This window comes from Vulpes vulpes, chromosome 9 (assembly GCF_048418805.1).
Source record: "Vulpes vulpes isolate BD-2025 chromosome 9, VulVul3, whole genome shotgun sequence".
Classification (NCBI taxonomy): Eukaryota; Metazoa; Chordata; class Mammalia; order Carnivora; family Canidae; genus Vulpes; species Vulpes vulpes.
Genome location: NC_132788.1, coordinates 105,078,923 through 105,095,300, shown reverse-complemented (window position 1 = coordinate 105,095,300; position 16,378 = coordinate 105,078,923). Strand labels below are relative to the sequence as shown.

The window sequence follows — 16,378 nt, the reverse complement described above, 5'->3', positions numbered from 1 at the left end:
GATTTTAGCTGCCACCCACCACATTCTCTTTTCCAGTCGGCGGTGGGTCACCCACTGCCGAGCAGCCTTGGGGGCTGGTGAGGGTGGAATTCCGCTACGGAGATTATATTTGGCTTCCCACCGGGCTGGCTAACAATTTTGGTTCGGTTTTCAAAACAATCGCTTAGCTGTCATGGGAGTGGGGTTTCAGGAAAGAGTGATGCAAGTAGAGCCCGGTGCTTGGCTCATCCTCTCTGCCCAGAGTGACGTCGGAACCGAAAGTGCCACAGAACATTCCAGCCAGAGGGATGGCAGGTGCGAAGGAAAGACCCTGGTACAATGCGGTGGCATCTCTAACTTAGGCGAGCACCAGAGTCATCTGGAGGGCTCATCCACACACTGATTCCTGGGCTTCTGCTCCCAGAGTGTCAATAGGCCTAGTTTGTGGTGCTAGAATTTGCATAACTAACGAATCCCCAGGTGCTGCTGCTACCACTTGTTAGCTGGTTCTGCGTCACATCTTATGAACCGCTCAGATACCGGAAGCTTTTAGCACCTGTGCACCAACACCAGCCAGCATCACCACTCTTTTCTTACCCTAATTCCCCAAGGAGGCCCAATACAACAAAATAGAAAGCAAGGGAGCCATCCCATACCTTTATGGGTGAACCCAAAACCCCCCCTGCATTTCCCCGAGGCCTTTGCAGCCCTGCGATCCCTTGCTCGCTGGCCAGGGGCAAGGGAGCCCTGGAGAGGGTAGAAGAGCCAGTGTCCACCCGGCGGGTCCCCGCAGAGCAGGGCTACTTGAGGAGGCCAGGGCTTTTCCAGGGCTGCCCATCTCTCAAGACACAATCGCTTCCTCTTTTGGATCCGAGTTTTCGCCCCTGCTCTGCGCCTCCTCCCACCCCGCCTCCACCAGCAGAGAGTGAACGGGAAATTTGAGTTTCCTCTGCTTTAGCCAAGACTGTCCCTTCCCTACAAGGGGGATTTCTCTACCTGGACTCTCCAGCCTTCTGCTTGTGGGGTCCAGAAGGGGCCCCTGACGGGAAGCGTCCAGATGGGTGGGTGGAGGCAAGCCTGGGAAGACCCCAGGGCTCCTGGGGAAGGTGAGGGAAGGTGGGGGGAGGGCTGAGCCTGCCACTCAGGGTTCCACTGGGGGAGCTTATGCTCTAGGGAAGGGGGCTGAGGCCTGGCTGTTCCTTGCCCCTTCTGCAGATACGCTGGAATTAGGGGAGTGCTGGGGGAGCCCTAGTGCGGGGTTGGGGAGGGCGGCTAGAGTGGCAAGAAGGAAGGGAAAGAGGGGGAGACTAAGAAACTAAATCAGAGTCAGAGACATAGAGAGACAGGGAGAGATACAGAGAGACAGAGACAGACGCACAGAAATACCGAGGCCGAGGGGCACCTGGGTGGCTCAGTGGTTGAGCATCTGCCTTTGGCTCAGGGCGTGATCCAGGGTCCTGGGATTGAGTCGCACATCGGGGCCCCCGCAGGGAGCCTGCTTCTCCCTCTGCCTCTGCCTCTCTCTGTGTCTCTCATGAATACGTAAATAAAACCTCAAAGAAAAAAAAGTAATACCAAGGCCAAGAGATGGAAAGGTTCTCTGAGACCTCCTCCAGCGACAGTCCACAGAGTCGGGGGACAGATTAAGAGCGAGAAGGGCCCAGAGACCAGAGGCCATGCGGGTTACACAGGGACCCCCAGAGCGACATAACCCGGGGGCGGAGAGGCATAACCCAGGAGACACAGGAGGGACAGAGCTAGGGACAAAGAGGAAACGGCGGGGCGGGCGGAGCAGGGCGCCCAGGGAGGTGGAAAGTGGAGAGATTCAGAGAAGAGAAAGTTTAGGGAAACTTCAAGCGGAAGGCGGAGAGGGCCGGGCGCAGGGATCCCCACGCGCCCCGCCCCGGAAAACGCGGCTTCCGGAGCTGCTATAAAGCGCGGGGCCCCGGGCCGGGCTGCAGCCGCCCGCCGCCGGCCATGCGCCCCCGCAGCGACGCCGCCCCGGACCCCGAGGCCCCGCGGCCGCCCGCGCCCCCCGGCCGCGCCTGCAGCCCGCTGCCCTGGGCGCTGAGCGCCGCGATGCTGCTGCTCGCCGGCACCTGCGCCGCCTGCGCGCTCCGCGCCTGGGTGGTCCCCGGGCCCCGGCTCCCCGCGCTCCCCGCGCTCCCCGCGCTCCCCGCGCCCCTGCCGGACGCCGGCGCCCGCCTCCCCGACTCCCCGCAGGTGAGAGGCGCCCGGAGCCCCTTCTCCCCCTCGAGAGCACCCCTTCTCTATTGAGGGCCTCGGGGCGGGGCCCCCCCGTGAGACTCCCCTGCGCATCCCGGGCCCCGCAGCGTATCCCGCTCCATCGCGGACCGGCGCCTCTTCTTTATCCCCGAGCCGCGGCGGGAGCTCGCGCTTCTTTGCAAACTGCCGGAGATCAGTTGGCCCTGGGCTCCCGGGGTCTCCCCCTCTCCCTCCCGAGGGCGCCTGGAGGGAACCTCCCCTCTTTCGTCTGCGGAATCACGAGGTTCCGTCCTTGTTCCTGCCCCAGGGCTGGGGCAGGGCGAGCCACCCGCGCCGGCAGTGCGCGTACGCTTGTGCCTTCGTTGGAGCGCGGGGGAGGGCTCAAGGCCCGCCAGACCCCGGGGACCCCCACTTTCCGGGGGGCTGCGGCGACGCCACGGGGGCCTCCATCCACTTTCCGCCTGTCCTCTCTCCGCAGGCCGTGTTCGCGCAGCTGGTGGCCCGAGATGGTGAGTGTCCCGCGGTCACTCCGCCTGGGCGCACGCGGCGGGGCTGGCGGGCGGGGGTGGCCGCAGGCGGAGGAGCCCCGGGACAGGGAGGCCTCCGCGCCCTCCATCTCGTCCTCTTCCGTTCCTCTCCAAAAGCTGTCCCCTCGCCTCTTTAAGCCCGCTCTGCCTTGCTGGTCTTCCCATGGCCCTCTCAGGGTGTCGGCTTTTCCTCCTCTGACCCCCAAATATACGTGTCTCAGGCTCCCCCCCTCACCCACCTGGGGCTTGATCCCACAGATCCCACCTGCCCCTGTCTCTCCGGCTGGGCTCTGGGAGGTGCGGCGGGGGGGGGGGGGCCCTCCTCCCACCCCCCGTTGCCGGTTTTGGAGACCTCCTGCTAACTCCTTTCCTCTTCCAGACTCCTCCTCCCCACCCCTGCCCCTCTGTCTTCTCCCCCTTCCTGAGACTCTCTTTCCTCCCTCTGTGTCCCCTCTGGGCTCCCTCTGGGCTTTGCCACCTCCCCCAGTCCCCTCGCGTCTCTCGCCTCTCGCCAGGCTCCTTCCTTCCCTCCCTCCTGAGCTCTCCCCAGTCTGACTGCCCCTCCCATCTTTTGGCATTGTACCCCCTCCCAGTGCTTCCTTCTACTTTCCTCACCCTGGCTCCCCATGCCCTCCTCCCTCCCCTTACCCCCCTACCCTCCACACACCCTCCATCTCTACCCCCCACCCTAACCCTGAACCCCCACCCCCTACCCCTCCACCTCTACCCCACCCCCAGCCCTGAACCCTCCACCCCCTCACCCCCCTACCCCTCCACCCCCATGCCCACCCCTTTGCACTTTCTCCTCCGTGGAAGTCCTGTCCTCCCTCCTTCCCTTGCATCGCCAACCTCACCTCCCTCTTCCTTCTGAGACCTCTGTCCCTCTCCAGCTCAGAGCCCCAGCACCCCTCCCCTGGGCTGCACCCTGGCTCCACAGCCCAGCTCAAGGAACCTCCCTCTCTTCTTCCTCCCTCAGTACAGCTGAAGGAAGGACCCCTGCGCTGGTACAGTGACCCGGGCCTGGCAGGTGTATTCCTGGGGCCGGGACTGAGTTATGACCAGCGCACTCGGGAGCTGATGGTGGCGGAACCAGGGCTCTACTATGTTTTCTTGCACCTGAAGCTGCAGCGGGTAATGTCCAGCACGGGCTCTGGCTCTGTCTCTGCTGCCCTGCACCTGCAGCCACTTGGCACCGAGGCTGCAGCCCTGGACCTGACCTTGGACCTGCCTCCACCATCCTCGGAGGCCCATGACTCAGCAGCTGGTTTCCGGGGCAGCCTGCTGCACCTGGACGCAGGCCAGCGCCTCCGTGTTCACTTGCGAGCTGAGGCAGGGGCCCACCCTGCCTGGCAGCTGGCACAAGGTGCCACGATCTTGGGCCTCTTCAGAGTGGCCACCAAAGTCCCCACTGGACTCCCCTCGTCATGGCCCATGGACACGGGGCCTGGGTCCCCGCCCCTGGATGGAGAATGAATGCTGCCTTCTTTTATTGGGGCTCTTGGTGATGCCTCGCTACTCTACCTCACCTGGCTTGGCAGGGGTCCCCGCTGCTGATCCCCTCCTCGAGGACTCTCCAAGTCACTCTCCCATTCCTGCCCCCAGTTGAACTTTGGGTATTTATTCTGAGCCTGAGCTCAACAGTGTACTTTATATTAATCCATTCAATGTATATTTATTGAACATCTGCTGTATGTAAGGCCCGCTACAGGGCTGGAGAAACATCAGCAAACAAAACAGATAAAAAAAAAACTTTATTTATGTTAATATGTGAGAAATAAAGACTCATCCCCAGACCTGCTATGGCATTCAAGGCGCTAGTCTTCAGGGGTCTGTGTGACTATGCTGTGTGAGCATCATTCATGAAAGTTGTTTTGAGCATCTCCTGTGTGTCAGGCACTGTTTTAGGTGTTGAAGACACAGCTGTGAACAAGACAGGTAGCCCAGCGTTTTGCCAAGCTGGCAGTCAGGTATGCCTGCTTGACACTAGGACTATGATTGTGCGTGACCCTGTGTGACCGGACCACATGGGAGACTGTGAGATGGTGTGTGGTACTGGATTATACGATACTTAGAAACTTCCTGACTACAAAGTATTGAGCCTCTGCTGTATGCCAGACAGCGTGAGTTATCTCATTTGAGACCTAACTACCCTATGCTTCGGGGACTTCATTCCGGTTTTGTTCTTCTCTATGCTGGTGACGACCTGTTTGTATCTGCGTGGCGGAAGTACTGTGTAACGCCGTCCTGCAGGACCTTGCTTGCCAACTCTGTTCAGTGACCTCATGCTGGGAACTTAAAATCGTCCAGGGGCATCTGCAAATGTTCTGGGTTGACTTCATGTATTGTGTGTAGATCATTTATTTAAGACAGCGATGGGGAAATTGTGGATTAAACATGTAGATTAAACTTGAAAGTGTGTCTTGTCTTGAGCTGTTATGTTGTGAATAGCACAGGAGAAATTGAGGAAGTATTTGTCTTGTGTTTTCAGACCGTTATCTGATTTAGCAAAGAAGTTGCTCAATGTGACTGACAAGCAAGTGAAGTGAGGACATCTATGTTGTTCCAGGTCCTTTAGCCTTTGAAGGAATAGACCAACCTATACTCACTTGTCACTGCGAGCCACAGGTGGCTATGGGTACAAGCGTAGGGAAAATCAAAGACTGCATTATATAAAAATTGACTATGGAATTTGCAACGGAGAGTATTTTATTTATTTATTTATTTTTATTATTATTTTTTTAATGGAGAGTATTTTAAAGGGGCACCTGGGTGGCTCAGTCGGTTAAGCAACTGACTCTTAATTTCATCTCAAGTCATGATCTCAGAGTTGTAGGATCTGCGTGTCAGCTGCACACTCAGTGGCGAATCTGCTTGGGATTCTCTCTCTCCCTCTGCCCCTCCCCCTGCTCCTGTGCTCTCTCTCTCTCTCTCAAATAACTAAAAAATTCTTTTTTAATTTTTAAAATTAATTTTATTTTTTTTATTTTTTAAAGATTTTAATTTATTTATTCATGAGAGACATAGAGAGAGAGGCAGAGACACAAGCAGAGGAAGAAGCAGGCTCCATGCAGGGAACAGGACATGGGACTCCAGCCTGGGTCTCCAGGATCCTGCCCTGGGCTGAAGGTGGCGCTAAACCGCTGAGCCATCGGGGCTGCCCTTAAATTAATTTTAATTTTAATTTTTAAAAAGATTTTATTTACTTATTCATGAGAGACACAGAGAGAGGCAGAGACACAGGCAGAGGGAGAAGCAGACTCCCTGCAGGGCGCCTGTTGTGGGACTTGATCCCAGGACCCTGGGATCATGACCTAGGCCAAAGGCAGATGTTCAACCACTGAGCCACCTGGGTGCCCCTAAATAATTCTTTTTTTAAAAAAGGAGAGTATTTTTTTTTAATTTTATTTATTTATTCATGAGAGACACACAGAGAGAGAGAGAGAGGCACAGACACAGGCAGAGGAGGAAGCAGGCTCCATGCTGGGAGCCTGACGTGGGACTCGATCCCGGGTCTCCAGGATCACACCCTGGGTTGAAGGTGGTGTTAAACCGGGCTGCCCAAGGAGAGTATTTTATATATTTTTTGTAGATATGTGCTGCACATTTTTGCCAACAAAATTTATAATAAATGCACATACTCATTTTTCCCCCTCTGGAGAGCTGGTTGTTAGGCATTTGCTAGTATACCGCTGTCTCCAGACCCAGCCAGATCCCCCAGCACCATAATTTTCCTACCATGCAGATCTGCTGGCTAGTCCATATAAAACAGCTGGATCTTGGCTTCTTGCATAGGACAAAAGGGGGTGGAGTGGGCAGAGAAGTCTCCACAGAGCAGGTGACCTAGATGGGCCTTAGGAGGATGGATGGGAACGAGGGAGGCAGAGGTAGGAGAGTGGCCTACACTGGCCAGACAGGAGGATGTGGGATGCGCAGTGAAGATGCAGATGTGGAAGTGAACGCCATTTGCCTGATCCATCTCTACCCATTCTCTTTTTTATTTAATTTACATATATATTTATGCAAATTAAATTTTTTTTTATTGGAATTCGATTTGCCAACATATAGTATAACACCCAGTAGATCTCTACCCATTCTCAAAGAGTCCCTCTTGAATGGGCCGAACTGGCATTGAGCTGACACTATGAGTGTCACCCTTATTGGGAATTAAATTATTGAGCTAGGGGCACCCGGCTGGTTCAGTTAGAAGAGCATGAAAGCCTTGATCTCGGGGTTGTATGTTCAAACCCCACGTTGGGTGTAGGTGAGATTATTAAAAAAAAAAAGTGAACTTAAAAAAAACAAACCTAAGATAAATAAACTAATTCCGTACAAGCTGATTGTTCCATGAAAAGGAAGTATGTGCAAAGTGACAAATCCTACAGAGCTGTAAGATGGAAGAAAAAGGCCCACAAGTCCAGCTTGATGAAAAATGGCTTATTAAGGGGACTTACAGACATAAGCCTGTTTTGAGTGGCTCCAAGAGGAACAGGTCCCTGAAACCCCTACCTCCTGTCAGACCTGCTAGAGGCTAGGAGTCCGTGGGGAGGAGCACTCAGGAGGAGAATGTCTGAGAATGAGTGTGTCACAGTCAATCTCCAGAGTAGATCAAGAACCCAAGTTAGGGCAGCCCCGGTGGCGCAGCGGTTTGGCGCCGCCTGCAGCCTGGGGTGTGATCCTGGAGACCCGGGATCGAGTCCCAGGTCGGGCTCCCTGCGTGGAGCCTGCTTCTCCCTCTGTCTGTGTCTCTGCCTCTCTCTCTCTCGGTGTCTATGAATGGATAAATAAAATCTTAAAAAAAAAAAAAAAAAAAAAAAGAACCCAAGTTACTCAAGGATGTGGTTAAATAAAAGGGAAAGGATGTGTGTGGGGGCGCTGTGCTCAAGAAGGCTTCAGGTCAGAGCGGTCATCATGGCCATTTGTCCAAGATGGTTTTAGTCTGGTTCACAAATTGGCAAATGACTGTTACTCCCTGCCCCCAGTGCTAGAAGCTTCCTCGGGATGTGTGGGATGGCCCTTGCCATCCGAAACCTTGCACTTGGTTCTCCTTCAGGGTTGGAGGGGAAAAGCTGCTTCTTAGAACTCTTGGTCCAGGGACCAGCATCAGATCTGATTGGTCCACGATAGGCTCCCCTGGTTGTTGCTTATTTTGACTACCACTGGGTGATGCCAATCCTCTGATTGGGCCAGGGTGGACACATGACTCAAGCTGGTCCAATCAGATCTCCTCCACAGGAACAGGGGCAGGCCTGGCTCTACCAACCCTACTAGTCAGGAGAAGCTGTGAGAGAAGCATGGAGAGAACCGTGTGCAGAGAGCGAGAGAGAGAGAGAGAGAGAGAGAGAGAGAGAGAGAGAGAGAGAGGAGGGGAGAAGACGTGTGGGGATTCACAGATGAGACCACAGAGCCCTAAAGAGACAGAAGAGCTCCCTAGGTTTCCTACTTGCCTCCTCCTGGTGAAGGGGGATGCCCTAGTGCATTAGTTTCCTAGAGTTGCTCTAACAAAGTACCTTAGGGGCACCTGGGTAGCTCAGTAGGTTGGGCCACCTACTCTTGGTCTCAGCTCAGGTGTTGATCTCAGGGTGGTGAGTTCAAGCTCCGCCTTGGGCCCCACCTTGGGCGTGGAGCCTATCTAAATCAAAAACAAAGTACCGTATACTGGGTGGCTTAGAACCTCAGATAACTGTCTGCCAGGCCTGGAGGCCGGAAGTTCAAAATCAAGGTGTTGGCAGGGCCACACTCTCTCCAAACGCTCGAGGGAAGAATCCTTCCCTCCCTCTTCCAGCTTCTGGTGGATGGTGTTCCTTTCCTAGCTTCTGCATTACCCTCATCTCTGCCTTCCTTGTGGCATGGCTGTTTTCCTTCCGTGTGTCTCATTTGTTTCTTTTCTCCTCTTTCTCTAAGGACATTGCTCATATGGATGTAGGGCTCACGCTAGTCCTGTATAACATCATCTTAGCTACTTACATCTGCAAAGACCCTATTTCCAAATAAGGCTATATTCCGAGGTTCCAGGAAGGGCATGAAGATTTTTTTTTTTTTTTTTTGGCCTGGCTGGGTGGGTGGGGGGGGGGGACACTATTCAACCCAGTACATTTAGTATCTACTCTTGAGGGCCGTGAGTGTCCTTCCATGAATTTCCTTTTGGGATGGGTTCTGTTCCATGCTGCTCGAGGATGCAGGCCCTCAAGGCTGTCAGTGACTTTCTTGGTAGTTTTAGGATCTGAGAGTCTGTCCTGCTTCTTGGATTATTTGGGTTTGGGAGTGGCCCACAGCAAGGATACTTGGGCCCTATAATGTTGTAGGATATTACGAAGACCCAAGGTATACGGATAGGATTCTACAACAGTGACAAGAACTATAGATGACATTTATTAATGCTTACTGGTCCCAAGTACTAACTAATTGCCTTGCACAGACTTCAACAAGAAGGTATGATTTTATTTTCATTCCCATTTTACAGGCAAAGAAACTAAGGCCCAGGGACTTTAGCCCAAGGTCACACAGCCAATAACAGAGTGGTCGACACTGTGTTTGTAGAGCCAGTCTTCCTGCAACCCTGGTCACTTCCAAGCGACCTCATAGAAAGGAGCTGATTGGGCCAGGGTGAAAAGTTTTGGCTGCATTGTGCGCCCTCCAGATTCATATGAGGAAGCCCTAACCCCCAGGACCTCAGAATGTGACTGTATTTGAAGACAGAGTCTTTACAGAAGTAATTGTGTTAAAGTGAGGTCATTAGGCTGGGCCCTAATCCTATACAATTGGCGTCCTTGTAAGAAGGGAAATTTGGAGATAGATGTGTGTGCACGCACACACAGAAAATGCCATGTGATCATAAAGATGGGTATCTAAGAACCAAGGAATATCAGACCTGGAACAGACCTCTCCCTTGCAGCCTCAGAAAGAACCAATCTTGACAACACTGATTTTGGACTTCTGGCCTCCAAAACTGTGAGAGAATAATCATCTTGTTTAAGGAACCCAGTCTGTGGTACTTTGTTATGACAGTCCTAGACCAGTACAGATGGTTATAGGAATTGATGCATTTAATACACACTTGTGCACAGTGCCAGGCTCTCAGCAAGCACTCAGGACAGTTCATACCCACACACGCTTAGACTTCTATAGTGTCCTATGGACATGTGACAAAGACACAGCAATTCACAGAAGGGTTACAATGACACATCTGTGATGTCATAAAGACACTCTTGCCATGATGGGAATTACAAAGGCAATTTTGGAAACATGTAGTGTTATAAAGACAATCATAATTCATAATCCTGAATCTACAACCATAAAATCCTCCAAAAGAAAAATGTCCCCGGCTCCTTTAGCAGCCCAAATGGGCTGAACCCATGTGAAGGTGTTTATGGTTTGTATTCATTCCTTAGCTCGGATATGCACATAATAGGGATGTTGATATGCTTGATTATTGGATGCTGTCCCAGAAGCCCCCAGTGGGGAGTAATAAATGTGTAATCTAGTATGAGTACCATTTAATACATATATATGATGCGATATATAGAGGTGATAGATATGGTACATGAGTCTGCTTTATTATCCACACAAAATAATTAACATTTTTTTTTACCTTTTATATATTTATTTGACAGAGAGAGAAAGAGCACAAGCAGGGTGAGCGGCAGGCAGAGAGAGAGGGAGAAGCAGACTCCCCGATGGGCAGGGAGCCGGAGGCAGGGCTCCATCCTAGGACCCTGAGATCATGACATGAGATGAAGGCAGACGCTTAACCGACTGAGCCACCCAGGCACCCCAAAACACTTAACTTCTGTCTCTTCTGATCACCAAATCTGTGGAGCTATTTCCTGACACCAATAAGCAATTCTGAGCCACCAGCAAGGTGTCCAAGAATCCAACTCAACTCTGACACTATCTACCCAGAGATAGCATCAGATCCCATAGTTATTTTTTTTAAAGATTTTATTTATTTATTCATGACAGACACACACACACACAAACAGAGAGAGAGAGAGAGAGAGAGAGAGAGGCAGAGACACAGGCAGAGGGAGAAGCAGGCTCCATGCAGGGAGCCTGACGTGGGACTTGATCCCGGGTCTCCAGGGTCACACCCCAGGCCAAAGGCAGCACTAAACCACAGGGCCACCGGGTCTGCCCAGATCCCATAGTTAAATGCTCAGTTCCCACAAGACTGTCTCCTCCATTCCCCACTTCAAGTGCCAGTCACAAATCTCAGTTGTTACCTGCACTTCTGACAAACCAGCTCTAGGTTGTGGGTTGGAATGATTTCTTCCTTGGGTTTGATTAATTTGCTAGAGCCACTCACAGAATTCGGAGAAACCAATTTATGGTAAGGATGCAGAATAGCACCAGATAAAGAGGCCTGGAAAGACCCTGACTGCAGGAGCTTCTGTCCCTGTGGAGCTGGGATGTGTCACCCTCCTTGTTTGGTTGTGTTCACCAACCTGGAAACTCCCCGAAACCTCTACTGTTGGGATGTTATGGACGCTTCCTCACGTAGGCATGATCAACCATAAACTCTGTTTCTAAGCCTCTCTTCCCTGTCCGGAAGATGGGTGTGGGGCCAAAAATTACAAGTTTCTAATCATGGCTTCGTCTTTTTGGTGACCAGCCCTCACCCAGGAATCATCCAGGAACCCACCCAGAGTCGCCTCTTTAGAACAAAAGATGCTCCTAGTGTTCTTATCATTTAGGAATTTGCTAGGGTTTAGGAGCCTGTGTTGGGCATGAGGTCAAAGACATATATATCATATTATCAGTGTCAGTTCTGGATTCCAAAACGTATTTGGTGTCTAGGGTTTGGGATCAGGGACTGTGGGATTGTATGAGGGACTGGGTTGTGAATCGAGACCGTTTTTCAAGAAGTGGGATGTTACAAAGTGTGATGGCTCACTCACACCACCGCAGTGTGAGTACTCCTTGGAGAGGGAAATTTCTTATCTGAGCTTTCTCAGACTTTTCTTTCTTTCTTTTTTTTTTTTTCCTCAGACTTTTCAAGCCAGATTACCAATTTCTCTATGGAGACCCGAAGCTGTTTCTTGTCCCTCTCTTGCATTCCACAGGCTCTGGCTCAGTGTGTCTAGGAAACTCCTACTACCCAGGATGAGAATGAGTCAGGCCACTGAATAGAGATCTCACACCCCACCCCACTCCAGAAGTGCTGTCCGATGAGTCTCCAGTGGTGGAAGCAAAGTGGAATAGCCCGAAGCCTTGCGCCACTTTCTCATGTGCCTATGTGTGGGCGCTGGGAGCAGTATGGTGAGGAATGACTGGAGACATGGGTCTGCAGGGCATTTTTAAAATGGCATTAAGAATACTTAATGTAAGATCTACCCTCTCATGGGTAGATGACATTTTAAGTGCACAACACAGTATTTTTAAAAATGTTTTATTTATTTGAGAGAGAAAGAGAGAGAGAGAGCATGTGCAAGCAGGGACAGGAGGCTCATGGAATTACTCAGCTGAGAGGATGTTTGGGATGGAGTAATAGATTTGAAGATGGAGAGGCAATTTATATATACAAGAGATAGACAATAAAAAGAACAGGAGTTGGCTAAGCATTGAATATGGGTGAGACAGAGGAGATAGAGAAACCAAGACTTTTGACTCATGCAACTGGATAGATAGAAGCACTTAGGAATTTGGAGACCCTGGAAGCTCATGGGTCACTTTGGGATGTGTGAAATTTCCAGGTGCCTCTGAAGAGGCCATGTGGGAGTATTGAGTTGATCCTGTGGCCATGCAAGCTCTATGGCTGGGATGGAATTGTAAGAGTTGTTGGTATATTTATAAAAGGATGTTTGGGGAGAGGATGGGATTTCTTAGAATAACATGCGAAGAGGCAGCAGAAAAGAGGGTCTAAGATCAAGTGCTGAGGAAATTCAATATATAATGGTTCAGTAGGAAGTCAGGTGCACCCAAAAGCCTAAGAAGGAACAGCCAAACAGGAAGGAGGAAAATTAAGATCCCAAGGAATCCGTTTCAAAGAGGAAGTAGTGGTCAATGATATATGATACTGCTGAGAGTCAGTTAAGATGGGAATCAAAAATATTCACAAGATTTTGGATCATCAGAATCATGAATGGTTAACTATTTTCAGGGGCATGAATGAGTCAAGTTGCATCAGAATGGCCTGAGAAATTAGTGACAAGTGGAGACTCTGAGATTGCCTCTGCAGGTAGCTTCTTTATAAAATTATTTGGAAATAATTTTGAATCTCAAGAAAAGTGACATGAATAAAAAGGGTACAAAGAACACTCATACATCCTTTATTCGAAGGCAACATTTTGTCTCATTTGCTTTACCATTCGCCATTTGCTCTCCCCATGCCCTTGTATGGGAGTACAAATTACAAGTTATTTATTTAAGATGAGTCAGACAAGATCAGGATTATTAAGAAACAAAACCGGAGGAAACCCAAACCTCAAAGACTGGGCAGTTCTAGGAAATTCCAAATGTGGTGTGAGTAGATTCAAGAAATAGGAAGTTTTGGGGGTATTTATCAAGGTGATTACTTAGAAAGAAACATAAAAGGGTGGGACGGTGGGCCAAATGGGGGGAAGAGGAGTGGGAGATACAGGCTTCCAGTTATGGAATGAACAAATTGTCGGAATGGAAGGCACAGCATTAGGAATGTAGTCAATGGTATTGTAACGACGCTGTATGGTGACAGGTGATGGCTACACTTGTGCTGAGCGGAGCATAATGTATAGGCTTGTTGAATCACTGCTGTACATCTGGAACCCACATAACGCTGTCAACTATACTCAAGAAAGAGAGAAGGAGAAAAAGAGGGAAAGAAAGAAGGAAAGAAAGAAAGCATGCAGACAGATGGACAGACAGATGGACATGGGAGCTAGCTGAGTTAGCTTTACCCTCTCTTCTGGTCCACATACTGAACAAACCCAATGGTATAGTTTGCCCTTGGGCTAAATCAGGGAATGTAATATATTGAGATACCAGCCTTCCTCTCCTGAGTCAAGTTATAGTAAACAGAATAGGCAGGAGAATTGAAACTCTCTCTATTTTTTTTTAAGTTTATTTATTTTTTTTAGGTAATCATTACTCCCCCCACCCCCCAAAGGCCTCAAATTCATGACTCTGAGATCAAGAGTCACATGTTCCACCGATTGAGCCAGCTGGATGCCGCAGGGAGAATTGGAATTTTCAGACTCGCAGCGAAGGCTCACCAGGCACAGGACCGAAATCCAAACCATGAGAGAGACATCTCGAACTCCACATCAGCAGGAAATAATCAACATCTAAAGAAGCGATTGAGTGTCTGCCTTTGGTTCAAGGCGTGATCCTGGAGTACTGGGATCGAGTCCCACGTTGGGCTCCCTGCGTGGAGCCTGCGTCTCCCTCTACCTATGTCTCTGTCTCTCTGTGTGTCTTTCATGAATAAATAAATAAAATCTTTTTTAAAAATGCAGAAGCAGATCTGGGATGCCTGGGTGGCTCAGTGGTTGAGCATCTGTCTTTGGCTCAGGGTGTGATCCGGGGTTCCAGGATTGAGTCCCACATCGGGCTCCCTGCGAGGAACCTGCTTCTCCCTCTACCTGTGTCTCTGTCTTCTCTATGTGTCTCTTATGAATAAATAAATAAAATCTAAAAAAAAAAAAAAAAAAAAAAGAAGAAGAAGAATAGAACAAACAAAAGACTCCGGAGTAAGTCTGAATCATTTCCCTAGAAAGGCCTTAACAAATTTTAGATTAATTATATTTAAATACATGGATAATAAAATCTATATGAACATGAACACTCCCTCAAACTTGAGTAAAACCCTCCATTATCAAACTTTCAGAGAGATATTAAAGCTTAAAGATTAAATATCGTTGCTGAATAAAGTTCAAAGTCATTAGAGTGCAAAGAATTGATTTAGCAGAATGAGATTAGACAACACTTTTTCATTTGCTCATTTGTTTATTCAACAAATATTTACTGGAGGTATTTAATGTGGCAGCATGTTTCTAAGGGCTGGGGATACAAGGTAAGGAAGAGGGTCTTGGGCTCTGCTTATATTCTAGATTGGGGATCAGCAAGCTGTATAGCCCATCACGTTTTTCCAAGTGACGTCTTATTGCAACATGGCCATGATGATTTGTTTATGTACTGTCTGTAGTTGATTTTGTGTTGCAGGTAGTGGAGATGAGTAGCTGTGACAGAGACCATTTGGCCCATGAAGCCTAGAATATTTACTCTCTGGATCTTTATGGAAAATAAAGTCTCCCTCCTAGATTATCCCTAAACGTAATAACTAAAGATGGTATAAATGCTATATTAGTCAGGGTTCTCCAGGGAAACAGAACCAATAAGATGTACATATATGTGCAGAGAGATTTATTTTGAGGAATTGGCTAACACAATTGTGGGATCTTGCAAGTCTGATCTACAGGGGAGATCGGCAGGCCGGAGGCCAAGGGAAGAGTTGAAGTTGCAGTCTTGAATCTGGAGGCATTCCTGAGGCACAATTCCCTCTTCCTCCAGGGGACCAGGTCTTTCTCTCTTAAGACCTTCCAGGTCTTTCTCTCTTAAGACCTTCAACTGATTGGATAAGACCCACCCACATTATTAATACGCTTTAATCAAAGTCTGCTACTAATTTTTGTTTTTGAAAAAAAAAGTATCTTTATTATAAGGAAAATACACAGCAGAACAGAGCTGGAGAGTGGTGTGGGTAGAAGATCTAGAAAAACTTAATCACGAAACAAGCTGCTCAGTTACCAAACAAGCTGTTCAAACATGGCTTCCTGCTGTGAGGGAGAGTGATTTAGCCCTTATCTTTCCCACCTTTCCTGATTCAAAAAAATCTGCTCTTAGGGCTGGGCCCAGGGAGCCCCATTTTCCAATCTGTTCTCTTCCTGGAGTTTGGGAAAGGTTATCTAGTTCTCAGGCTTTCAAGATACAGAAAACAATATGGAGAAGGAAAGGATGTTCTAGCCCTTTGGTCCAGTGTTATCCCCCGCCCTATCCCTCAGTATTTGTTGATGCCAAAGAGATGAACCTCATGGAATTGGGGTAACTTAGGCAGCAGCACACTAAGCAATGAGGTTGTGTTGATGGGGAAGTGAGTAGCATCATACTTGGTGTAGAAGCTGGCCAGGAGGTAGAGTACAATAGGAGAGATGCTGAGGAATTTGCAGGAAGAGATAAATTGGAGCCTGTAGTCCATCTGTTCCCAGTGGGTCAATGGCCGAGCCTTTCCTTGGTCAGGGGTCTCAAAGGGTGTCCCTTTCACTGTATGTAAGAAGACATACGTAGCCAAGTTATGGAGGACGTTGTTCAGGGTCCAGACAACAGGTCTGCTGAAGAAGGGGATGCTTCACGTCCTACCAAGATGATGTAGGCCAGCCAGATGCCCCGGCTATTCATCACTCGAGTGTTGGGGTTTACTTCGCTGTGTGTCACCCCCACGTTCATCCTGCTGACTTCACAAGCTGGTCAGACTTGAGGCACGGCATTCACTCCCACCTCTCTGCTACTAATTTAAGTATTATTCATCTTAAAAAAATACCTTTATATCAGCATTTAGACTTATGTGTGACCATATATCTGTGTCCTGTGATCTAGCCAAGTTGACATTTAAAATTAACCATTACAAATGTTTTGAAAGAAATATGTGGGAGATGTTCTAAAGAGTGAAGGAGGTC

General features: G+C 49.5%; 1 protein-coding gene and 1 pseudogene across 1 annotated transcript; one reads left to right on the top strand and one right to left on the bottom strand.

The window, feature by feature from the left end:
• Positions 1-1,944: 1,944 nt before the first annotated feature.
• Positions 1,945-5,145, top strand: TNFSF9 (TNF superfamily member 9). Its single transcript, XM_072721638.1, has 3 exons — positions 1,945-2,202; positions 2,684-2,714; positions 3,709-5,145. The coding sequence occupies exons 1-3, from the start codon at positions 1,957-1,959 to the stop codon at positions 4,203-4,205; spliced, it is 774 nt and encodes a 257-aa protein (XP_072577739.1). The 5' UTR covers positions 1,945-1,956; the 3' UTR covers positions 4,206-5,145.
• Positions 5,146-15,702: 10,557 nt separating this feature from the next.
• On the bottom strand, positions 15,703-16,148 carry LOC112911819 (ORM1-like protein 2 pseudogene; annotated as a pseudogene).
• Between the last annotated feature and the right edge of the window lie 230 nt (positions 16,149-16,378).

Excerpts from the sequence above, each read along its gene's own strand:
- TNFSF9 (XM_072721638.1), top strand. The coding sequence starts at position 1,957 with ATGCGCCCCCGCAGCGACGCCGCCCCGGACCCCGAGGCCCCGCGGCCG. Across the intron at positions 2,203-2,683 it reads GCCTCCCCGACTCCCCGCAG|GCCGTGTTCGCGCAGCTGGT; the intron begins GTGAGAGGCGCC and ends CTCTCTCCGCAG. Across the intron at positions 2,715-3,708 it reads GCAGCTGGTGGCCCGAGATG|TACAGCTGAAGGAAGGACCC; the intron begins GTGAGTGTCCCG and ends TTCCTCCCTCAG.